This window comes from Corvus brachyrhynchos, unplaced genomic scaffold, assembly GCF_000691975.1.
Source record: "Corvus brachyrhynchos isolate BGI_N302 unplaced genomic scaffold, ASM69197v1 scaffold595, whole genome shotgun sequence".
NCBI lineage: Eukaryota > Metazoa > Chordata > Aves > Passeriformes > Corvidae > Corvus > Corvus brachyrhynchos.
This window is the reverse complement of record NW_008238373.1, coordinates 1,611,211-1,637,306: the sequence shown is the minus strand read 5'-3', so window position 1 is coordinate 1,637,306 and position 26,096 is coordinate 1,611,211. Positions and strand designations below refer to the sequence as shown.

General features: G+C 36.6%; 1 protein-coding gene across 12 annotated transcripts in view; it reads right to left on the bottom strand.

The window, feature by feature from the left end:
• The window catches only part of RGS7 (regulator of G-protein signaling 7), a 240,100-nt gene that overhangs the window by 27,938 nt on the left and 186,066 nt on the right, over positions 1-26,096 (bottom strand). For all 12 annotated transcript variants that reach the window (XM_008635321.2, XM_008635322.2, XM_017736397.1 and 9 more), the window contains exons 9-15: positions 14,736-14,810; positions 13,575-13,673; positions 12,777-12,838; positions 11,229-11,339; positions 10,647-10,772; positions 3,288-3,474; positions 462-551 (exon numbers count right to left, since the gene is read on the bottom strand). In XM_008635321.2, the coding sequence (XP_008633543.1) occupies positions 462-551; positions 3,288-3,474; positions 10,647-10,772; positions 11,229-11,339; positions 12,777-12,838; positions 13,575-13,673; positions 14,736-14,810 (750 nt within the window). The remainder of the gene's footprint in view (positions 1-461; positions 552-3,287; positions 3,475-10,646; positions 10,773-11,228; positions 11,340-12,776; positions 12,839-13,574; positions 13,674-14,735; positions 14,811-26,096) is intronic.

Below are 26,096 nucleotides of genomic sequence, written 5' to 3'. Positions count from 1 at the left end.
TATATTTATAGTTGAAGTTAGAAGTTATTAATATGAGTAAGATTGTTTCTAAACACATTCTGTAGCTTTCATAGGTGGAATAAAGAGAACAACAATTATTACATAAGCAAACTTGCAAACATGAAAGACTATTCTTCTGGGATTTTATTTTATTTTTTTTAATGTATTTGTAAAGCACTTTGCAATTTAAGGTGCTTCATAACAGAGAAAACAGTACAATATGGGATGTAAAAATAAAAATAAGTTTTGCTAGATTAACTTATTGAAACATGCCCGCATGCAGGATATATACACATATATGTATATTGAACTCCTGTGTGTATGTGACCCTCCAAAAACGCCAAGCTGGTCACCTACCAGATATCCAGTTGCACTGGCACAGGGGAGAGAAGACTGAGTATTGTTGCAAACATAACCACTGCTTTGCACAGTGGCAAGACAAAGGCAAGATGGACCAATACCTTTTTCTTGGCCTGTAGCAGCTCCTGGTAGGCACTGGATCGTATAAAACGAGGATAAGAATCACTTTTCATCAGTTTGTAAATGTGCTCCTGAAAAGGAAAGGAGGAGCTGTTACTCCCTTGAAAGAAGACACATGTAAAATGGGAGGCAGCCACACGTTTTGGCTGTGGAATGTACACCAGCTAGCACTACTATGAATAGGAAGCATTACAGGACAGCAGGTTTCAATTCTGAAGCTAAGGCTTAATTGCTTTCTATTCTTAAAGCAGAAATACCACCCATTTCTTATATATAATTACACAACACACCTTTCTTTAATTTGTAGACCAAATTTTCCAGTACAAAATTATTTTCTAAGAATTGACAACCGAGTCCTAGCTTAAGGCCCAACTTCAAACCTCCCTTACATTAGTTAGTTTAGCTAAGTGATGAAATTAGGAGATTTGGGTCCTTCCTCATCAGGTTTTCTGAATTAGTTTCTGGAGATACTCTTGTGATTTCAGAGGCTAGGAAGAGGTACTAGGTTTTGTGCTTAGGTTAGTGAGGATTTCCCCTGGCTACTCTTGAAAACATTCTTTGACAGATGTTTAGTCTGCTCACAAGCTAACAATATAAAAAGGAATACACATATGTAAATTGAAAAACAGTTCCAGGCTAATCTAATTTTCAACATATTAATTCTTCAGAAGCGTATAAAAATTTGGAAACTTTTATCCAGAAAATAAATTACCAGAGCAGCTTAAAAAACTTTTAATTTTGGAGCATTCTAATTTCTGAAAAAGATGAAAAAAAATCTCTGATGTAGGACACTTGATAATTCTAGTTCTGATTATATGCTAGAGGAAAGATTTTTAGAAAAGCATTCAGAATAGGAAATGCTCTCAAAAGTACTTTTAAAAGATCCTGAATTGTGTTAGCTATTTTCGTGGAGTTTTTCTTCTACTCAAATTCTATTCTTTACTGTAGGAAGCCTGTAGCACAGCAATTGGGAAACAGCAAACAAGCTGGAAAGTAAATACTGTTTCTCAGCTTGGTAGTGCATAAAATTAGTGAATATAAAAAAAACCAACCAAACAACCCCAAACAAAACTCCCCACTTTATCTGAAAATTAAGGCAAGGTAAAATTAGAGCTGTTATTTAACTTTTGCTGTATTAGAAACCTTAAAAATTATTCTAAATGTCTTTGATTGTATTTCTTACACTAAGCAGAGAAATTCTGGTGTATATTCAGAACTTAGACTGGTTTATTTGGGGAGGTTTTTTCCCGCTCAGTGTTTGTGAAAGCAGACAATGCAGTCAACAGAGAGCAGAAACTGGTGATGGGCATGAAAATTTTATTTCTGAACATTCTTGTAAAAGCAAGAATAAATTAGGCTGTATTAGTATCATTAATGTACACATTAGCCAGGACACATGTTAATGCACATATTTAGCACAATCAGACTATTTTTACTTACGTGTCCCATTTTACTCATGTGTCTGCATTTGACATGGAGTTTCATCTTTCTGTATTTCCAGTCCAGAAATGCTTTTCATACATTTTTAACCACAATTAAATGACCCACCGACTTCCAGAATGGCACACAAGTGGTCTCTTTCCCAGCTGGCAGGCCAAAAAGGGCCTGTTGCAGAGGCAGAACCCTACTCCTGACAAAACCCTCCACCTCAGATGGACACTTTAAAGCTCCTAAAGCTTCAAGTGAGAACGCAGCAGGTGTAGCCTCTCCCTTTTCCAGAGAAATTGAGGCTTCCAGGTTTAAGGTTTTTTGCTGAACTGGATGGACTAAACAGATGTCCTCTCCAGGAGGAAAAGTCCTGCTTGCATAAAGACTGAATACTCCATGTCTCTCATAAACGAAGGACAAAATTACAAGAAGAGAGATCTGGAAGTAAAAGGGTATTGAATTTTTACACTTACTAAAAAAATATAGATTGGATACTGCAAGGAATTTGTCTTTTATCCATTTAACTGCCAAGACATGTTTTTTTAAAACCTTTGATCTTGCTGGATTGTTTATTTGTGTAATTTATGTCTTTGCTATACACTGCAGTCTTAAATCTCCAGGGGTCAGCAGATGTAAGCAAAAATTGTATGTTTGGTTTCATGCAGAGTACTTCAAAACAATGGGTATTACATAGGATCTAATGAAAATTTTATTGTTTCTTCATAGGTTGCTATTCTCATAATGGAAGTATTAAAAGGAGGTAGAATTATTCCCCTTCATACTGAGGACAGAGGCATTGTCCCAAAGAGTAGAAAGTCTCAATTCAATTCCCTTCTCTCCTTCGTGGGGCCTGCAGAAGCATCTCCTGACTCTGTAGATGATGACCTAATAATCAAGCTGTAGGAAATTCTGCAGGGATATGATTTCAATCTCTCCTTTTGACACCATTTCATTTTGCACTAATAATTAAATTTTCATCACTGGGCTGCTGATGAAAATGGAGGATGATACCAGTTCTGCTACTTTTACTGTGAATCCAATTATTTTCTATTACTTTTCTCAGAAGTCTGCAAAGATGAAATATTAAGTTATAAGTCACATGAAGTGTTGCATTTAATACAGAAGTACTTCATTTTTTATTCACTACATGCTTTCCTCTATTCAAAGTCCACTTGAAGACTGTATATCAAGCACAGAAATTTCATTAAGAACTTCATATGCCTCATGAAAGAAAGAGTGTTACACATTTGCATTTCCAAAATGGCATTTTAGGAAACAGGGCATTATCATTTAATTCCCAAATACATCTCACTTATGTATATAGGTTTCACTAGCCAATATTCCATTTCAGATGTCCATTAACGCAGTTGCAAACTGACCTGAGCATCTTCAAATGTGTATCTTCCAGGTTCCTTCACATTCTGAGTGGTTTTGTCATAACTTTTTGAATCTAGGTTGATAGCGCTGGGTGCACCTGGAGCAAGAAATTCTTGCCAGATTTCTTGGACACGAGCAGGAACTTCACGGATAGGCCTCTTCTTCAGGTCTTCTACTGCTAACCAGAACCTATGGCACAACACAGCATCTTGACTTCCAGCTCAGGATAACCACTAATGAAGTGCCCACATTCTTTCTTGCTTTTAAAAATAAATTAAGTAATGGAGGTTTGCATATAAACATGCTAAAATAAGAAAAAGCTGAGTGATTTTATGTTGGGATCAGCATTCTGGTATCGTGTCTCAAGGCAATCAATCCACCTTTGGAAGCAATTTTTAGAAGGCTCTTCATGAGATGGGTAGGAAATCCTTCATTACTTATGTATGGATAACATGCTTACAGGAAAATTTCCATTTAGCTGGAATTAAACTGAGCCTTCATTTTGGCTGAACCACAAGGGCTTATATTACCTATAAACTGACTGCTTTTTGACATTCCCTCAAAACCTAATAATTTATATTCTTGCAATCTACATGAGTCTCTGAGTCCTACTAAATCCTAAACTCTATAACTGTACTTTTGTTACCCACAAATCATGCATAAGTTGCAAAAGCATTTGTTTTGCTAATTATAATTTAACTTCTTTTTTCAGCATTCCATTTATATGTATATTTTTCCTAAAAATGCTGAATGGAATTACACATTCTCTCCGCTGCTGCAGAGCAATCCAGTATTGGGCAGCCAAATGCAGTGTGGCCAGTTTGCTGTATCCACATTCAGTCTGGAGCAAGATCACTAAGAAGGTCTTGAGCACTTTATGATCATAGCTAACTAACTATAAGCTTCATTCCATTATTTCCTCTACTGGTGTTCAGACCAGACCTTCTCATGGCACAAAACAATCCTAAATTAATTTAGGATTCCATTCTTAGACATGTTTCAGACCGCTTAGTTCTCCCCCAAATCCAAGAGCTCCACTGAAGTTTGACTTTGGTAAGCACACAGTATATACCATCACAACTTTTCGTTATTGTTCTGACACAGCTGACCCCATGAAACAGATAAGCTGAGTCTTGAAGCCATTTAACTTTGAAATCAGATGGATTATCCAAGGCTTGCAAATAAATTGGGTGCACCTTTAAAATGTGATTCCAGCCTGCTTACACTGTGAGATCAACTTAAGCTCTCTTAGGTGACTTCAACAAGGATGGGATAAGAGAGAGGAGCAGTGAAACTGTACACAGACCCCCAAGAAAGCAAAATGATACCACCCTCAATCCAAATTCTAATTTAATTATTGCAAAACTCTTAAGAGACGATAGTAAAGCATAGCAAACATTACAGTGTTCCTTCTATAAGCTATTCTTCACTTGAGAACATTTACCTTTCAGGAAGCAATTATTCCTTCATATTCCTGTTTTGAAATTTCTTTGTAGCACAGATGGAAGGAGCCTGTGGTCATTTTTCACAAGCCAGTATGGTCAGCTTCACTCTACCAAGAAGACTATTTTAGGTATTTCTACAACCTTCAATTTCAATAGAATCTAAGCACAATTTTTTCATCTAAGATTCTCCAAGAGACAGAGAAGCAATATTGTCCCAGTTTCGCAAATATATTAATAATGTAATAATGTGGAGTGGTTTCTCCAAGGTCACAAAAGGGGTCTGTGCCAGTAGAACTCCAGTTTCGAAAATTCTGGGTAGAATCACTTTTATATATGAACTACAGTTGAATTGAACATAGCTCTGCACAGAGCCTGGGGATGTATCCTGAGAACCTGATGGCAATGCAGCAAGAAGAGAGGCCTCATAACTCAAGTTTAAAAACTGCAAAGCACAAAAACTCTAATTCAGTTCCCTCTCTCAAATTTGGGCAACCTACTTTGGTTTCCTTAATCTGCTTTCGATATTTGCATTTAAAAGCACATATCCTGCAGTGCTAACCCCTTCAAGTGCATCTTCTGGGATTGACTGATTACTCATGTGTCTCCAAGTCAGGTAAGGAACACAAAAATGAAAGGGAAGGATGCTCTTTGTAAACACACATTTTCTATCTCCCTGCAGGCCCCCTGCGGAACCAGCTCAAAGATGTCACTTCCTTGTGTGTTCCATTGTATCACTGCCAATACTTCTGGAAGTCACCACAAACATGCCTCAGGATGCTATTTTCTTTTGTAAGCAAACTGTTTTCATATAGTAGGTTATGCTCAATTATGAGGAAATAGATGGGAGATAAATTCCAATAAATTTAACTTCTATGCTTGCAGCATAGAATAGGTTGGTTGCATAGACCCATTCTCACAGGCTGAACACCAGTTCTTTGATAGATTAATTTAATTTTACCCTTCTAACAATAGCATTCAAAGACTACTAAAAATGTGAAGTCCTAAATACAGAAACCTCTCTAAAAGTGGGAAGAATTATGATTTCTGTGTTATGTCATGTCTAGGGAGCTTATTTCACAGCCAACACACATTTCAAGATTTTAATCTACTTACTTATCTTTTAAGAAAAGATGCCTGCCCTCCTCCCACAGACAGTTGAATTAAATATTCAAAGTTAGGAAATGACAAAAATAAGGCTGCCCCCCTCCTGCATTTTCAAAAATAACTTTTTCCAATATCCCATGGCAACCAATAGCATGGATGAAGTTGAAATGGAGTCAGCAAGACCTCAGCACAGGGCCTCAAATCCAAAGAGCTCCCAGTATCATTTTACAGCTCCTTGCCTCATGAGTGTGACCAGAGCAAGGGAAGACTCCTGTAGCAAAAAGCACAGTCCGCAACACTGTGTGCAAGGGCAGGAGAGGGGAGAGGGGGAACTGCATTTTCTGAACAATGATATACACAGACTTAGCGCTACTTTGTGTAAGGAGCTAGAACTCAGTCCGGCTGCCCTTGGATGAAACTGCATCTCCTGTGGGTGGAGGTTTGCTTTTGCCATGGAGACCCTCTCTAGAAGATGCTCAGCACTGTTTGAACAGAGACCTGAGTAGCTGAGTGTAAACCTTGCTGCTGTCTTCTATCCCAGCATTTGGGATAGATAGATAGATTCCCCCTGCCACATGCTGGGTCACACAGCAGACACACAGCAGTGAGGGTGTGTAGTGAGTGTATGGTAGTAGTACATCCAGCCACATGGACTGGTGAAACACATGTTGCAAGATATCTGGGGATTATGTCCTCCAGCTGGATTACTTTCAAAGCCACAGTGGCCTCATGGAGAAATAGCACAGCCGCAACACAGCTCTGTCCCATTAACTGACCTAAATGCCAGGAGCAGCCAGATCCCAGACCAAGCCAATCAGTTAAGTTTAGCCCATAGGAACAAAGAGTGAGAGAAAGGCAATGGTTCTCCATGAAATGTGTGAGGTATAGTCAGTGTGGAAACAGTGAAGTGGGAGTTATGTGGACTTTGCACTCAGTGCATGTGACACAACAAGTCAGCGGCCAGACCTTACGGCATTTTCAGAAAAAAAAAAAAAACCAACCTAAACAAACTCTATGAATAAAATCACTTAAGATTTTTCCTGGGGCAGGAAACACTGCTCTCTGATTTCTAGAATCCACCTTCTTGCCAACTACAGCTTCAAGCTTCAAGGCATAGTAGAACTGAAGGATTTCAAGAATATGACAGAGAAAATCATTAAATCTTGCAACTAGTTCCTTCTCATCTACTCTGCAAAAATGGCAACACTGCTGGCACTTGGCATTTAAGCTTGAGTCTGAATGAGCAATAACTCATAGGCAATTTCATCTTTGAGGATTAAATTTTGGTCAAGTTATTAGCACCCAAAACAAGGCCTCATAATCACCAGTGTAAAGGATAAACATCTCACAGAATATCAGCTTGCAGCAAGATGGTTAAACAGAAGTTATTGATGGAAAACATCCAAATCTAGCAAATTTCTCAGTCCCTCTCTTCCGAGATAACAAGAATGCAAAGTCCCTTTTTCCTATTTAGTCACACATTACAGAGCTAATAAATAAGCATCAAAGGAAGGGGCAAGGGGTCCGGTGGCTTTTCCTTCAGTGTATCATGGAACCTAACCTGGCACTACTCTCCCTTCACTAATTTAGGTTTTCGCAGTCCTAGAGCTGCTTTGGAGATCACACCCACTGCAATACTGCATAATGATTTAGACAGGCTTTCATGTTGGCAGGTCTGAAATTAAATAATCTTTACAGGCTGCAACTCCTACAAAATAATCAGTTGGGAGCAAACCTATAGTCAGGATACAAATACTAACTTTCCAAAGAATTCTGCTGCATTACAGACAAAGGAAGGATAATAATAGGAATACAATTTCCTACAAGAATTAAAGAAATTAGGTCTCCAGTTGCCAGGTTGCAGTAAGTTGGATTTCATAACCTCACTCTCTTTGAAAAGTCCTTTCTTTAGTACTTGGACAGCCTTGTGACCAAGCTCAATAGTACTGGATCATGCTTGAACTTTAGTCTGGTGAATTTTAAACAATGGTCACCATTTTGTAATAGGCAGTGGGAATTTCATAAATCTATTATCCAAATCATATGTTACTTCCGCTATTTTTTTCTGTGTATAGAGCAGCACACAAAGCAACTCCTCAAAAAAATCTGCATGGTAACAAGAGATCACAAGTCAGCCTGCATTAGGTGAGTGCAGAATCCAACCTGCAAACTACAGTCACACTGTAATGAAGTTACTGCACTGACAGAACTGTTTAGACAGCTTTATTCCTTTGCTGTGCTTTACAACACCTTCAGAGAGTGAAATACTGTTAAGCCCCATTTACAGGCAAAGAAAAAGCACAGAGATAGAAAGTAAGACGGGGAAATCTGGTTATATTCCTGATCATTGCACAATTCTTAGTATTAAATCATGGCTCAAGTTCCTTCATCCTTTTTGTGTTCCTTAAGACAGGATCTGTATCCACCAAGAATGATATTCTCAGACAGCTCAGACACTCTCAGCCAAAGTCAAAGTGACAGTAACACTGGGACTTTTTGCTGTGTAAGACCATTGCACTTGAATAGAAATGGTGTATCTGGTAGTCTTATCATTTCATGGGGTTGGTATTTCTTTCACCAGAATGATGTATAAGACATCTAATTTACTACCAGCGAAGCTCCTGTCATGCCAGCAGTCCCTGCTGTATCCTGTGTACTCGGCTTGAAAGCTTGAATGCAGGGTCCCAGCCACCTATCCAACTATAGGCTTGGCAGTGTTGTAAATCTTATTGTGATTAGATCTGTAAAAGTACAAGAACCAGCAGCTGATTTGAGTTGAATTCGTTGCAGTGGGAAGATGTGGGTTGACATAATTATTTTTCTCAAGGTGACTATCAAAATAGTAAAAAAAAAAATACCACTAAAAACCCCCAAATTACCATGATGGAGTTAACAAGTGAGCAACGAAAGTGGTGGTCTTCGAAGGTGTTATCAGTGGTAATGCTTGAAATCCTTGAGCTTTTCACTTCTGTTTTTGGTGTCTAAAACATTTTGACAGCCATACACAACAAGCTTTACAAATTCATGTTTTCTAACCCAACTTTACTATGTGAACCTAATGGTGGATTGATTTCCCTACGGCTTGAGAATTTACAAATATAATTCTGAGCTTCTGAGACAGTTTTCCTTCAGTTAATTATCACAGAAAGCACCTTTTCAGAACAAATTTATCCCCTGCCTGGCCTGTAAGATCATATTCACCATTACTCAGATATTATATTTTATAATGCCAACATAAGAATTTAGAGGGAGAGACAGAAGAGTAGATGGCATATGAAGGAATCATCTCTGAAGAAATTTCTTGGGGGAATTTTTCTGGATCAGTTACTTGCAGTTTCCCTGTGGTTAGTGTTGTAAATAGGATTAGAAGAAAGAGTTAGGGATTATGCGGGTAACAGTCTAGCTGGCAGAGAGACAAATTAATCACAGAAAAGCACCAGAAACTGCAGCACACATTGGGCTCAATAGGTTCATGTTTGAACAGCTGCTCTGCATAACAAATTACCAGGATGCTATTTAAATAATAATTTTTTTAAATTACTTTCCTTTTCTTGGTTTTATTCTGAGTTTTAAAAATTAATTTTACCAATTGGACTTTTTAATAAGAAAAATCCGTATCTGTGACTAATAAAGTCATCAACATACACATACAGGTCAGGCTGTATTTGTGATGCAAGGTTAATGTTTGACTATGAACATGGTCAGCAATTTAGAGAACTCCAACTCCAATTATTCTGCTGACAAATTTAAATTAATAACAAGGAGATCTGTGCAATTACTTGGCATTTATAAATCAACACCATAAATATTAAATGCCTCTTGTAAGATGCCACAAAAGCATAATTTTAGTATGAACGGCTATGCTGCAACACTTTAGAGTGAGAATTGGCATAGGAAAAAAGTAGGTTAAGATTATTCTGAGCTCTAGAATGTAAATTCAAATAGGATTCTACACTACTTATGTTGTTGGTGAATGGAAAGTGATACAGATGACATCTGACAACAAGGTGGAATTAAGAGAAAAATATGTTGCCTGTATTTTTGTACTATGCTCAGCTTAATTTGTCTGTCTATAGAAAGGCTGTCATTAATCTCTCTGAAATAACTCTTACTGAAATATGACTTTCTTTGAACAGACAAAACCTGCTATTAACCAATGGATGGACTATCATTTTTAAAATCAAAAAACTTTTCTCCTCACTTAAAAGTAATTCTGTAAATATACTTTTTAAAACGTACCCTATATGCTTCGTACACTAGGAACACTTCTCCATTTTGCGATAGTGAGGAATTTGAGAGCTAGATGTCACCCTACTTCAGCTGTGTCAGATCCACAAGTACTAGAATACTGGTGGAGATTTTCAAAATGATCTCCAGAAACCAATCAACCTGATGAAAGTCTGTGAATTTTACTTTTAGGTCCTTTATTTATTTTTAAACTTTTTTATTTTCATTTTGCTTTTCCCAGAGTATTTGACTTAATAAAAGATACTGGACAGGCTTTGAATGAGTCAGTTTTATACCTGTTTAACAAGACAAGCTGAGAGAAAAGTTCTTACAGGAGTAGTTTGACCAAAAGTTGAACATGAATGGAAAAACATGCTTCATGTGAGTCTCTGTTAACTATATGAATATTTCCCTCAGCCTGTACATGAAAGCTGCCAGCAATCTGGACTAATTAATTCTGAAAAGTGAGGAAAGTTTTTGAAGGAGTCAAAAAATGAAAAGTATCAGGAAAAAAAACCCAAAACAACAAAGCAAAAACCCAATATATCTTATAAGCTAATAAAAAAAAAAGTAGCTCTCATTTACCTTAAATTTTCTGAACTGAATTCTGACTCCAAGAATTTCAGAAACTGCTCTCTTCCCACAGGGTCTTTCAAAGCTTCATCCATGCCAAATCCCCATCGTTTCACCCTCTGCTGTCCTGGCTCTTTGCTACAGAAATAAAAACAACAGAACCCAAAGTAAGCAATACTTCAGTATTCTAATAATCTGTGTTCATAATTTAGACTAAACCATAAAGTTCCATGGTTTTCTCACTTTTTAGAGTGCTCACATCTGTGCAATGTTCAGCAATGAGCAAACAGACTGTTAGTGCTTACACAGGATGAAGGTAATACACAGAAGAATAAAGATTTCCACCTAGGAATGTTACCAGATTTTAAAAGATGTCTCTTTTTTTCACCATACTAGAATCCTTGAAACTGGTTACTGTAATTTATTAGCCCATAGCACTTCCCATCTTACCAAATGTAAAACTGCAAAGACCAAAAGGGTACTGCATTGCCCTTCTACCTCAGTATTTTCCTGCAGTACCTTTGTCTGAAATCTTCCCATTCCAGAAAACCATGTTATACCCCCTTACTTCCAAAGAAGAAATAAATTATATACCTTGTCTCCAGTTCCCAGAAAGTGGTGTCATCTGATATCCAAGGGTTTGAGGGATCAGGGGGCACAAGAAAAGGATCATATTCCAAATACTGCTCTGTATAAGCTAATAGACTAGGAAAACAAAAGCATCAAACATTGTCACGTCAGGAGGCGAGGAAACCTGATCAGGTTACCCCAGTTAACAAGTTACCTTGCATCAATTGTGTGTGCACACACTCAGAAGGCAGCTACAAGCTCAGGGTGAAATAGGTTTGCTCAAGCCATTTAAAAGTGGACCACTGAAGAAGGAGGGGTGGCTCAGGTCTATCAAGAGTAGATATAAAATAAGTTTCCCTAATACTTCCACACAGCTCCATTTAAGGTTCCTTTAGACACTAATAAATTAGATCATATAACCTCTTCCACACACATTTGTTTTTTCATAAAGGAACATGTTATATATCCCTGTGGTCTTAATCATCAGTTCCTTTAAAATCTGTTCTAAAACACTGCTTGTTACACAGCTTATATTTGTTGGCCCTGCATCTGCTAGTACTCCTTTTATTTTCTCTTAAATATAATTAATATTTTTATTATTTCCTAATAAAAGGGCACTATTCTCAAGTTTATCTTTTAAAAAACACGCCAATTTTTTTTCACAATTTTTTATATTCAAGAATTGGTCTGACTCAGTTGCATGCACTAAAATCTTTGCTTGTATTCTGGTAATTTACATCTCCCATTGGCCTTATTCATGCTTGCTGTTTCCTTTGGCCTCATAATTTTTGTAAAATTACTGACAAGTGAGGACAACTATTCTTTCTTTTCAATTCCTTTTATAGGTAGTGTGCATGATATATTTACTTTTCAGCAAACAAAAAATCTTAACCTGCTCTCTTTGTGAATAAATATGTATATGTATTTGCATATATATGCACACATACACATAAATAAGTAGACATATTTGTACAAATGTATATTAGAAGATGAAGAGTAATTTGTATTTGGGTTAGTTTCCTTTACTGAGCCCTATGCAGCTCCATTTTCTGCAACGTTGGGCTTTTTGTTTTATTTGCTTTCTAGCCCCTTCTTGACAAATTCTGGTCGTATTAGGAGATAGATTCCTACTAGTGTTACATCTCTGACACAAACTGAGGCCAAACTCACTTCGTTCAAGCACTGACTGAGCTCCACACCAATCAGTTCCCTTGGTTCATCAGTGATTGCCCTTTTGAAATATCAAAACAATAACCCCAGACCTATTCCCTTTTAGCCTCCCTGCCAATGAAAGGTGAAACTTGTGATCCCTTGGTCAGAGGCTCTTTCAGTGACTTGGGTTTATCAGATATGTATTGTGGAATATCTGGAGTATTTTTATCACTAAAAGAACTTCATACTTCTCCACTTAAAGTAAACTCTAACCAGTTATTTCTATGAAATCTGAGCTCCCATGTCTCTCTTTGAAGAGCTATTTGCTGTGAATAGCTCTTTGAAACTATTTCAAACTGACATTTTTCCCAATAGTTATCAGTCTAACTGAAAAAAAAGAAAATGTGACAATATACGTACCTCTCTGCAACTTTTGACATTTTTAATCTATGTCTGTCTAATTGCATTTGCCAGTGCTTAATCTGCAAGAAAGGAAGGCAAAGAGTTTTATGAGTAATTTATTGCTTGATTCCATTTCTATAACTTTTTTTATTAGGGCTGTAATTGAACCTTAATTTATCCTAGGGCACAGAAGAGAAATATATCAGAATTAAAACATTTCACCAGCGTAGTTCTAAAATAAATGGAATTTTCCATTAAAGAGAAAAGATCATACAGAGACAAAAGATGTGCCCAATAAAACATTCTCCCTAAAGATTCATCAACAGAAATCCATTTTTAAAATTAGCCTTTATTTAGATTTTTGAAGAGAACTAATACTTCTTCAGACATTTACCTTCTCCAAATTCTAACATCTCAGGAAAGATTAACAAAGCTTTAACAGTAGATAAATGTGTGACCTCATACATGCATACATGGAGTGGTAAGTATACCCCCAAACCTCAAATCAGTATTGAAAGAAGAGCAAGCTCTCCACAGCTGAACAGTCTAATGGGCTTAGCTATATAAAGAACCCACTCACTGGCCTACTTCCCACTGCCTTTAGATGTTTAATGCATTATACAAAAAAATTCAGGTTTTGTCTCCTTAGTTTTGATGAAGTTACATTCCTAAATCCATATATCTTGAAACAAGGAAAAAGTTTATTAAATGTTTGCTACACCTGTTTTGAATAACTTCCCAGTTACAATAATATTTTTATACCTACTTTCCTAAAAAGTTAATTTAAAAATACATGTTTGTAGTTATGTTCCAAACCTCTTGGTGTAGTTCATCTTCTGTGGGTGGCTTAGTCTCTGGTACTGGCATGTGGGTAGGGCTGTGACTTCGAATGTCATTTTGTAAGCCATAGACAGACTGAGCAAAAAAATATGGAACAATGAGAGTTGCTTTCATACAGTGCTTTCTACACACACTCATAATAACTGTCATGGCTTAGTACATTGTGCTCAAGAAGTTAGCCAAGATCATCTTTTCCTGAGGAAACTGCAATAACCCATGCACTCAGATGAAACTGTGCTTCTGCACTAGAGTGTAAAATAAAGACTCCCAAACTCCCACAATTCCATAAAGCCACAGGACAAAGGATCTACTTTTATTAGGTCTCTGTATTAGCGTCACAGTAAACATGGGGAATGACACTGAGAGATGCTATTACAGTAAGCAGAGATGACTGGTAGGTGAGGTATTGTGAAAGGTACACTAGCACAAGGATTATTTGGATGACTCCCAAAATTGCAATTACTCTCTGGTAAATTACACTAATCTGGACCTTTCACTACCATAAATAAGACAAGCTAAAACTTTCTCTAAATCCACTTTCCTTCTTAAAACATATTTTTCCACGGATCAACATGCAAATATACCTCAAAGGAAGTACTTTAAAGTGGAAGTCAATCTATATGTTTATGGTGCAAAGGATTTAAAAGAGTTGATCCAATCCATCTATACAACCCTAGATAAATTACACTCCAATTACAACCTAATTTAGATAGAGCTAATTTCTTCCACAATTTCCAGTTTTGGGCATAATTGTAAAAAAGAGACACACTTTTCATTAAGAACAGGACAAGAACTGCTGTTAGAGTTCACACTGAATTTTAAAATTTCTTTTCCTTAATTACTGAAAGAAACACTTTAATAGGCTTTATTCAATCTACTAAACAACATGAATAAAGAATGCAAAAATGAATTTTATATTCAAAATCTCTTTGTATTTCTCCAAAATCTTATGTGATAGAATTTACTTAGCATTAGCAAATTTGTTAATACTAATTCAACTAAGAGCTTATGAAATATTAACATATGTTCATGCATTTGTTCCTTGCAGCTGTAAGAAAAAAATGCTGTAAGAAATTATGGAAATTTGTGCTATAAATTTCCTCCACCTCCTGATCTTGATATAATAACAGTACTTACCTTTCTTGTTTTATGTGGATTTCTCATTCTTGAAGATTTTTTTATATCCACTTCAGTCGTGTTTACACAGCCAGGCTATTAAAAGAAAGAGAAAGGAAAGCAAAGGGCTAAATCTGGGAAGGAACTTCACTGAGATACTCCTCTTCAGTGTGCAAGACTGAAAAACAAATTCCACACCATGAAATTGAAATAAAATAAATTCCCAAGATAACAGAAACCAGTCACATGTTTCTGCTTCGGTTTTGCCAAGGAAGCCATTCATTACATTCTAGCTATTCCTCTAAGAAGCATGGTTGACCTAATGAGACAAAATAAACAGAATTGTGCAATATTCACCTCACCTGTGAACCTCAGGCTCCCTTCAGGAGCACCTGCTTTTGGGTCAATTCTCAAAGAGGATCTTCTTTTAAAATGCAATGAAAAAAAGTACCAAAACAGGATTTGCTTCTTTGGAAAACAAAGGAAAAAAACCAAACCAAACCAGCAAAACAGGCTTCTGCAGCCTTACCAGAAGACTGACAGCCTAAATAAAATTACTCTCAGCACATCGTATCTGGGTTTCATTGGCTCATTCTCACAACTCTGTAGCACCCCAAAGCAGGCAAGCACTCTAGATTCTCCTAATTTATCTTCCTTTGACACTTCCCTCTAACTACAAAATCTGTGCTTAAATCTGGTTTTTACCCTTTGCTGGAAAAAACTAATAATAAGTGTTTTGCTCTCAGGTGAGTTTTATCTGTTGATTTTAGAGGAATTACATTTGACACTGAGTGGAAACTACAAAATCTGCTCTCTAGTGGGAGCGGATTTTTAGTGAAAGTAGGTTGGGGTTTTTTAATGGGAGTAGCTAGATACTGAATTTACTTGCCCAACAGCCAGGATGGACTTATTATCACACTAATGATACAACCTCTGTCTTCTTATCATAACGAAAAGTGTGACTCTAAATTTTCAAAGACAAAATTTTAAAAATTGCTTACATAGGAAGAACTAAGAAAAAAATAGCTTTCATTAAACAGAGCAATGGTACTTTGCCTCTGGAAAATATTCTAAAAACCAGACTGATTTTATTTAATCCAGTATGGGTTATTTAAAATTAACAAATAAATAAGTTTCTATTTTAAAGTAATAAATTAGTGTGCATTTGATCATATTACATTTGCAGCAGAAAAAGTTCCTCACTGCTAACAATAAATATTCTTAAGACTGCATCTGACACACTAGAATTGGGAAGGTACCCTTCGTGCTTCTGAACAAAAATGGGCATTTTTAAACTCAGAAATAAATGGCAACTCTCAAAGAAAAAGGCAGGTTGAAAAATACAAAGTTCTGCATGATGGTCAATTTAAAAGCAGAAAGCAATTTCCCAGGGCAGTATAGTGAGATATAAAGCTTAAAAAACCCCAGTGCATCTACTTTAGGATTAGAGCAGCAGCTGGCAGTGAAGAAGAGAGGGGCTTTAACAACATCTACAGCCTTTGAATGTAACAATTTAAATAGCAGGCACACTTACATAAGGTACAAACTGTTATTTGTTCAGTTTTCAGTTATGGTTTGTTAAAAGCATGTCCTAAAAATGGAGAGGAGGAAAAAAGAAGGCATAAACCTCATCTGAAGCCTCTTATTTTTAAAGATTTCAAGCCCACCAGCAGTAAATTGGTACGGACAGATCTTGCAACTTGCCTGGGTAACTTACATGCCAGAATTGTGCAGATTGATGTAAGGAACACAAGAAATTCTGGGAGATTTTTAGAAATGAAACCAGGGCAAAGCTTTTGCTAGTTGCAAAGAGGCCGAGCCCAGTACTGACCTTCTACAGCACCTAGTGGATTCTTACTGACACCTGGCTGTTTAAAACCTCTCATGCTGAAGGAAAGCTGCTCTGGCAGGGGCACGCAGGAGAGACTGTGTGGGGAGAAACTGGACCAAGGTGGGACTGAAGAGAAGCTGACAGGAGAGCTGCCCCAGGCAGGGAGAGGCAGGGAAGCATCAGGAAGCTCCAGTGAAGAAGAGGAGGCAGCTAAAGGGCATATCAACTACTCTGACAACCTGGGGTAACAATAGGAGTTTAAGACCTATATCACTACCTCTATACAATACTATTCTCATAATTTGATTTAAATTATATGACTGGAAGTACCTAATGTAGCTTGGGTCACAATTTATGTTTTCTTCTCAACATAAGTATATATATATATTAGATTATACTTGATATGAGATGGGTCTTATGGTTTCTCTGGTGCTGCCGAATTTCATTTGTCAATATTTAGGAATAAATATCAAACATATTTTCAATTAAAATAAACACAAAAAGTTGCATTATATGAACATTTTGCTAAAATAACTCAGTCTTTGTGGGAAAACCTCTGCTGGACAACATTTAATTTTATTTGTATCCCCTCAATAACATAATAAGTATGTGTTTGAATACAATTATATCCAGCTGTGTTTTCTTTTTTTGTGTTGTTTTTTTAACTGGACTACCATAGTTCAAATAGTGAGATGCCTCTCAGAGTGCTCTGCTGCAAGATTCCCATTTAGTGTGTGGTATATAATTTGCATACTAATACTGTAAATAGTTTTCAAACAGATTTCCTGGAAGACTTGAGAACTCTTCTATATGTGTAAATAGAATGCTTATTTCTTTCAGGAGTAATATTCTGTGTGAAAACAATTTCCCCTCAACACACACAGAGGAAAGCCTTGTGACCTTGTTGAAATTATCACACAGCAAGATCACAACCAGGGCAGAATTTGGTCCTCATCAATTTTTAAATATCTGGGTGAAAAACTGTCATACATTCACTTAGTTTTTTTCATCCATTAGCATGTCCTTTTCTCAAAGTACAAATGCCTTTGTATTAATTTACATTAAAGGACATGTCAATCCAGTCGTGATAAATTCACTGTTGATGTAAATGGATACAGACAAAGAACATAAAAAACCCACATATAGAGGAATTTTAACCCCTACTTCAGTTATTGGATAACAACATTAGTATGAAACCCAAGCAGCACCACTTTCTACTGCTGCTGTAGGAGGTTGCATACCAGGATTCTGCTAAGAAACACAAAGGAAGGAAGAAGTCTTGTCTGCAAGCAGAGGAGGTACCAGAACGTACATGCCTTGATCTGGCTATCGCCAGCATTTGAAGCAACCATCTGAGAGTATGTTGAGTTAAAAAAACCCACTTGATATTAATGTTCTTTTCCTGATAACTGTGGCAACAGTGAATTAATTAATTAAACCCTTGTAATAGTGCTACAGTGTATTAATTTTATGAAACCTGTAACAACTCTTTGGAAGAATTACATAAAATGGCATGCCTGAGCCATGGTATATTTCCATCCAAGTAGTGCAGAGTATGGAGTATTTTTAGTCTGCTTGCTGTACAAAGTTGCACACTCCAAGTGTCCTTTTTATTGCCTGGCCACATAGCCCAAATCAACTGCTGTCAAAGCCTCTTTTGTATAAAAATCTTTTTGCTATGATGTGCTTGTAATTCAAAACAGTGAAAAATGCTCAACAGAGAGTAAATTAATATTCATAATTAGGTCAGCTGAAGTTTTGATGTCTTTTTTTTTTCTTTCCCAAAGAAAAGGGCAATTTAACTGTGCATCTACTTAAGCCAAAATAACCAGAAGTTTTCTTGTATCTGAGACAAATATACCCCTGTATGTGGGAGGGAATAAGCTCGTGCATTCCGATAGGCTGGGAACTGTCTGTCTGTATTGCTGCTCTGTAGGAAATGATCTGAAGGAGAAGCTGAACATGAGTCAGCAGTATCTCTTTGCAGCAATGCAGACAAACCACATACCCAGCTGCACTAGCAACAGCTTAGCCAGCAGGCAAAGTGTTTATTTCTTTCTACTCAGCATCACAAGGAAACTTCTGGAACACCAAGACTACTTTTGGGCCCCACAAACAACACAAGAAATATATTCCAAATGGGAAAATCCACTGGAGGAACAGACTTTTTTTATGCTTGCCAAAGGGGAGAGCTAACCATTGTCTTTTGTGCCTACAGGGGAGCTTAGAGAGATAGACCTTTTCCAAGGGTGCACTGTGGGAGGACAGGAGACAGTGATCTGAAATTGCAGTAAAGGAATTTCCAGTCACCTATAAAGAAATATACTTCACAGTAAAAGTAAGAGAGGCTATGGAATGTCCATCCTTGGTGATTTTCAAAGCTTGTTTAACCCAAGTGCCTGGACAATCTGATTCACCTTAGAAGTTAGCACTGGTTTGAGCAAGACGTTGGACTAGAAGACCTCCAGAGGCCCCTCTCAGCCTATACTTCTGTGGTGCAACCTACACTTCACAAGCTGCAGGGAGTGAAATTCAAATTATCCACTTTACAGACCACTCCAATCAAGTATTCACATTGGTATGAAATTCATCTCTCTGCCTTCCCCACCCCAAAACATCAGAGTGGAAACAAGACTGGTATGTGCTTCCTTGCTGCTCCCCCTGCCCTGTAGCATCCTGTGGTTTGTGCTCAACTCATACAAACAAACCTCAGGTTGATTTAAGGAAATGTAATTTCAGTGTCTCTTTAGCTAAAAATACATAGGCACTATTTAAAATAATTACCTCATTTCAATATGCACACCCATAAATTCAGAGTTCATTAAAGCAGTAAATATTTAGGTAGATTGATCACATACCTTATGAAATTTCATTGCATTTCAGTGTCAATACACTTTGAAATAGATTTTATTTGTTTTGCAGGCATGAGCTAACCTGCTAAGTGTAATTGCAAAATACTAAATTTCAAGATCTCCAGGCTCTCAGAATTTAAAGACTTTAAATTTAAATTATGGACCTGGGTGCAAACATGACAGGTCTTCTCTTTCACTTGAAAAGATTAAGTCAGGCACACAAACATAAGAAAAATCAGAGATTGAAATCTGTCTTTTACATTATGTGAAATAGAAGATTTTAACAAAAAAAGTAAGCTTGCAACCATCTATTCTGCTATTTCTGTCATTGCTACTATTCCTGTCATTTTTCTAGGAGTCTTCTAACCCTCAACAGTAACTATTCATATCACTCACTTTCTAAAGTAGAGAAAAGAAGCTAATTAGGCAGTGAGTGATAAGAAGAGCAGAGTTCATTTTTATTTGTAGGTTTTCTATTCCAGTTTACTTGTACAGCTATCTGAACAGTGTATAGTTAAAAATCAACGGGAGAAGATTATAAAAAAGAAACGGAAGATTACAAAATAAAGAAACGAGGCAAAAAAAAAAAAATCCAGTGGCACTCAGCTGGAAAAAATCAAAGGAGATGCTAGCTGGAAAAATACCCAATTTGACTCTGGTTATATGGGAAAGATTATTTTTCTCATACATAGTCTAGCATCAAAGGAGACATTAAAATCCTATATTGAGTAAGTTGTCAGTAATGGCTAAAACTGAGGCTCTCATAAGGCTACATTCTCCTGCAATGCACCAATTTTTCATTTCACTGAGATGGAAGTTATTCAAGTGTGCAGAACCCACTAAGGCTTACAGGGAAAAGTTGAGGTTTAGGTAATGATTATCAGGGTATTTTGGGATTTTACCTCATTTTACACACTTCAGGGTCAACAAATAAAGAGGCTTTTCCAGCAGAAGAGCTGCACTATTAATAACTTTGCTGGTGCAATAGGACATCTCAGAGGAACAGTCCAAACATAATGAGTACAAGTGGTCAGGCCTTTAACAGGATTTGGAAAAGCAGCTGTTGTCTTAAGGTCCAGTCAAAGGACAGCAAAACTGCAAACTCAGATATAAATTTCAGAAAATGTGTTTTTTTAAATGTAGCTCACTTTATAATTAGAGATCAATGAACCTCAACTAAGTGATGAAAAAATAAACCCAGAAGCCATAGCTGCCAGAAACTGCAAATATGTAGGATTGTGTACTGCTAGTGCTTCTAGGGGACATCTCACCAGCCTCTGTTATGCCCCCCAAGGCAGCAAAGACAAATCAGTGATCACGGGAACTGGGCTGCAGGAACCACTTCCTTTCGGTGAGAAAAAGATACTGTTATGTAAAACTGCAGAACCTAATCATGGGGTTAATTTACAATCAGCTAGGTGTACCTAATCTGAAACACTCTTACGAACTTTATGAGCCTCTCTAAAGGTGTTTGTTTTAATTACTATTCCCATTTGATTCAGCAGTTCTGTGAAAATAACTCTGAGAAATCAAGTGTGTGAACACTGGGACTTGACAACACCTCTAGTAACAAGATCCCCAGTAAATCTGAAGAGAGAGGAAAAATACTATGCTGAGTTTAAGTACTAGGACACAAGGGGTGGATTTTTTTTCTTTTTCATTATGTAGCATAATCCCATAACTACAAACTATAAACTAAATTGGATGGGTCTAGCTACTTAACGACTGTAGTATATAATTTTACAGTACTTAGAGTTTCAGACACATGTACAGTAGTATAAAATATGAAATTATCATATTATATGCTACTTGTAGTAGTACCATATTCCAAGCTTCTGCACAACAAATTTTAGCACAACCACCTCTCTGAAAACACGCCTTTTTGATTCAGTTTTTTAGACTGACAAACAAGCACTGTGACTGGACTTCCAATACCTGCTGTTAAGTCACAGTGCTTTTATGGAAGTCCCACTTGCATTATAGTTCTAATAAGAAGCAAACACAGAGAGACTAATATTCAGAATACAGTCCAGTGGCCATGGCAACCGCAAATGTAAATTGTAATACGTACATAAGTTTGATGACTACTTTGGAAAGAACTCCTATCAAGACTACACCTCTCTACAACTCCAGACCAAGCTTCTAAAATTAGCACCTAGCTCTTCCTATGGACTCTTGTCTGTTAGAAATTACCTCCTCTGAGAAGCAGACTTAACCTTTCAATTACCACCTTTGAAACATAATTTTTAGGAAGCAAATCCCAAGATTGTTCTCAAGTATAGAGTCTACACAAGCACAATTCATATTTCATTTCTAGAGGCCTCATAAATTTGGCAGATAATCAGGGAAAAGTTATTAAAACCTGCTTGTTCTACTGACTCATTAGATATTTTCAATATCCACAGTCTTTTCATCATGAGATGATATGAGATGAGATATGTTATGCTTCTAAATACTGTATTTTTGGAACTCAAGGTAAATAATTGCAATGTATGGATTCAGTCTGACACTGAAGTAAGTGAATACAACTTGGAACTGGACTTGCATAGACTAACCTCAAATGTCTTTGTGTTTCTTAATACAAATCCATTTTTAAAACATGCGATACATCTGTCAATATGCTGCAAATATACCTGAAAATAGTGATCTACAGTCAAGTAGTATAATGGAAACAAATTAGTTGTACACAGCTTAACCACTACAACCAGCTATCAGTTGATAATAATGTAAAACCTACTGGCTTTTGATTAAGTAAATAAAAGCTTTTCATCCTTTCGTATTCGTTTATTGGACTGATATTTCAGGCCACAGAATGTTCAATGTAAAATCTTATTGAGCTGCTTCCTTCAAAGGAAGGGATTGTCTCAATTCATAAGAATTAATAAAAACATTGTTAGGATTAAGTGTTCTCTTCTGTTGAAGGTTTTAGTAGAGAATTATGCAGGTAGCATAGAATGAATTTAAATGCTCAATACATGTCCTCAATAGCTAATTCCATTTTGACTCATTAAAGAACAGAGATAAATAATAAAAAGTTACAGACTTATTTTTTAAACTAAAATGAATGAGCAATAAACCTTATTGTGTCATACACTAGAAAGATATTGATGGAGAAATAATGAATTTTGCATTTATGCCTAAGTTAAGCATACTATGGAGAGCCCCACATGGAGGACAGAAAACTTGCTGTTGGACCAGTGAGTAAAATCAGTATATCCTTTATTCAAGATTGATTTGAACATCACTGACTAATACCAAAATAACAGTTCCACTGTTGTTCTGCAATGGACCTAATCAAAACATGGAAAGGTCTGCAATTAATGGATAAAAGTTCAACTATGAGTTGTTTCTCTTGTTCTGACAAGACAATGGAGGTTTGAACACCATCAGACAAAGGAGAGACATTTGATCAATTAGTTTGATCAAACTTTAATTATGTTTGCAGCAAGGTAAAACTCAGAAAATTTTCAAACTAAGATCTGGGAAGTCTCACTTTAAGCATAGACTTTAGGATCACTTAAAATTTCAAAGATTTTTAGTGTCTTTCCAAAATAAAGAAACCTACATTGCATCAATTTCCACTTTATACTTATTTGTCTTCTCAAACTAGAGTTTAGATCTTTTCCCTGAGTAGTATCAGAAACACAAGGAATTCCACTGGCTGTGCAAATGAAAGACCTGTTTGAAACAGTAGAAAGAGAGACACAGAGAAATTTTCAAGTAATATAATACTAATAAATGAAAGAATAAAATGACTCCGTAGAAGATAGAACATCTTGGACCATGACAGGGATCCTCATGTTCTCACATACTTTGTTGATTAAGGACAGATCTTGTTGAAAGTCAGGCTGCCACCTTAAGAGAATGAGATCTAATCATTGTTTTTTTTAAAAAAAATTAGTAGTCTGTGTGTCACAGAATCACATAATATGCAAAATACATTAAAAAAGGATATTAGAATTTAATCTTGAGACAAGTCATATGAAATTAAACAAGAAGCTGTACCAAAGAAAATACTACTGCATTGAAGTTCTATGCTTAATTCTTTTTGCAAGTTGATTTAATTTCGAATTAGTTTTCATTTATGATATAGCATTTCACATTTGCAGTGACTGGTTTTCAGAACCAGAAATTGTTGCACAGAAATTAGATCCATTGAAATTTTTCAAGTGGTGTTTCAGTAGTATTCATTTTACTTAAGGATGTATTAAAATCATTTTTGATTATGTGAAGATTCCAGTATTTGTGACACTGTTGCACAAGGAAACTGGCTAAATTTAATTTCTTTCTGGATTTTTTTTACCCCAAAAAGCAGGAAACTGCTGTTTTACAAATTTCATACAAAAGAAATTTAGGTTATTCACTTGAAAAGAAGTGGCAACAGAAAAGTTTAGCACGTCTCTGAAAATGCCAATGGCAAATATAGGTGACATTTAGAAACTGATTATATGCCTTTTGACTTATAAGAAGATCCTTGACAAAATGCTTTGGCTTAAAGCAGCAAATCTAATTCCCACAGCTACAAAGATCAATGCATAAACGTTGCACTTATTAAAAAAAGTTCCTTATACTTACTTCTTCAGGTTATTTTCCTAGTTTCACACAGAACTGGGTCTTACTCAAAACCATATTGTCATATCATTTTTCTGTGTCCTTCCACCATCTCATCAATGAACTATTTCACAACTTGGATGTCTCAGTTTTAACTTCCAAAAATTTTTTTTGTTGCACTGTTGCAAGAAACTTGGCTTTTGTTTCCCTATCTGCCCCACCTTTACTCAAGTACTAGACTAAATAAAAATGCTAAGTAATGTCAGTACAAAATCTTCCACAAAGGTCTAAGCAGGCCAGCTAGAAGGTTTATAAGTATGTGCCTCAACTACAAGCAGTTATGGATCATAAATATTATAACCATTTTTTGTAATTAAAATTTTGTACAAAGTTTTGTTTCATTACCAGAAGGGCAATTATCTGAGAGCGACAATTGCTGGTTTGGCTGCATTCCCTGCCTGCTGTAGAGGTAACTCCCTTGTAAGGACATATGGTCAAACAAGTGCAAAAGAACACATGAAAATTATGTGTATATATATCACTAGAGAAGTTGGATGGCATGATTCACAATTGCTATCTGAAGATGTTTAAAAATTTTCTGAAAATGTTATTATAAAGCAGAGAGAAGTGTTCTCCGGCTAAACAAGTGACTGGCCCAGGAAAGTCTAGCAGTGAGTGTGAAATGCAGGTGTGCACCATCTTATCCAAGGTAAATTCAGTGTTTTGACAAGTCTCTGAGGCTGATCTTGAAAATGATGAAATGATGAAATAATGAAAAAATCATTAAAATTCAAAAGAACCCACTGCCTGGCCTTCAACATCTCATAAAGTTCCACTAACCAATATGCAGTTTGCATATAGGTCAAATGTGAAGGGTCATGTTCAGATCACATAAAATACAATTTAAAAATAAAAACAGAGAAAATTAAATTAATGGACATAGAATGTCATAAAAAGAGAGAGAAGCAAAAGGTGTGGGATGTGTGACAAAGTTTAAAATATCTGAATGCTGACTTCCGGGCAGGGGAAGCCATGCAGACAATCCATGTGATTGATAAAGCAAACTTCGTTTATTGGCAATACAGAGGCACTTATATAGTATCAGTATATACGCTTGTCAGTTCTTGATTGGTTTAAGCTTACAAAAGCACATTCTTACTTCTACATAATTGGGTTAGATAAAAGACTACATTTGGCAAGCTTCTATTATTTATGTTTTGACTTGAGAGATCAAAAATCTTCCTCCCTTCTCATGGTCAGTATATCTTATCAGCACAGGACTGTACCTCCTTAAAACTCCCTTTTTGTTCTCAGGCCTGTTTCTCACGCAGGGATTTTCTCATGGAGGCTTTTTGTCATGCAGGCCTTTACTTGCAGGCTCTTGCTTGTACAGCTCTGTTATTGATTTGTTCCCTTTATCAATACTCCATGTGCCTGATCCTCTAACCATTCTGCAACAATTCCCCTTCTTTCTGTAATTGGGTGGTTAATTGATGTAACTTACTTATCTGCTTATGAATTAGGACAGAGTGGTTAGAAAGATTTATATAGCACATACCTTAGAACTCTTCACAGCTGTGGCTGTGAGCTAATAGTAGAAAATCAATTGCTACTTAATTTTATAATATTGTATGTCTAACACTAGTAACATTTACACTTAACTCATCAAGCATTTGCAAAGTTATGTTTAACTTACCCCTCTCCCAGCAAGCAAGTTTATGCAAAATAGCATAAGCCCTGGCTGCTGAAGCACCAGGTAAAAACATAAATGCTAGCCAAATTGACTGCTTTCATTCGATCTAAATGGGCAGACAGCTGATTGAAAATGTCTGCTAATGCTTTTGTCTCAAGACAGTCAAAAAACCAATTCCCTACTCTATTTCTGTGTTTGATGATATACCAAAAAATTTATGCAATTCTCCTTCTTAGTTTTGCCTTTGGAGAGAGTTCCCTGACACCCACCACAAGTCACTAGCAACCACCCAGGGCAGCTGTTACATTCGCCCTAGGGTCTCGCTATTTCTCCTGCTATGGAGAGTGGTGGATCTGGCAAGTCCTCAGCTCCTTTATTCAGCCACGTCTGAAGCCTCTCCCAAGGCTTCTCGGGACGGAGGTCTCAGAGTCCCAGCTGTTGAAATAGTGGCGTCA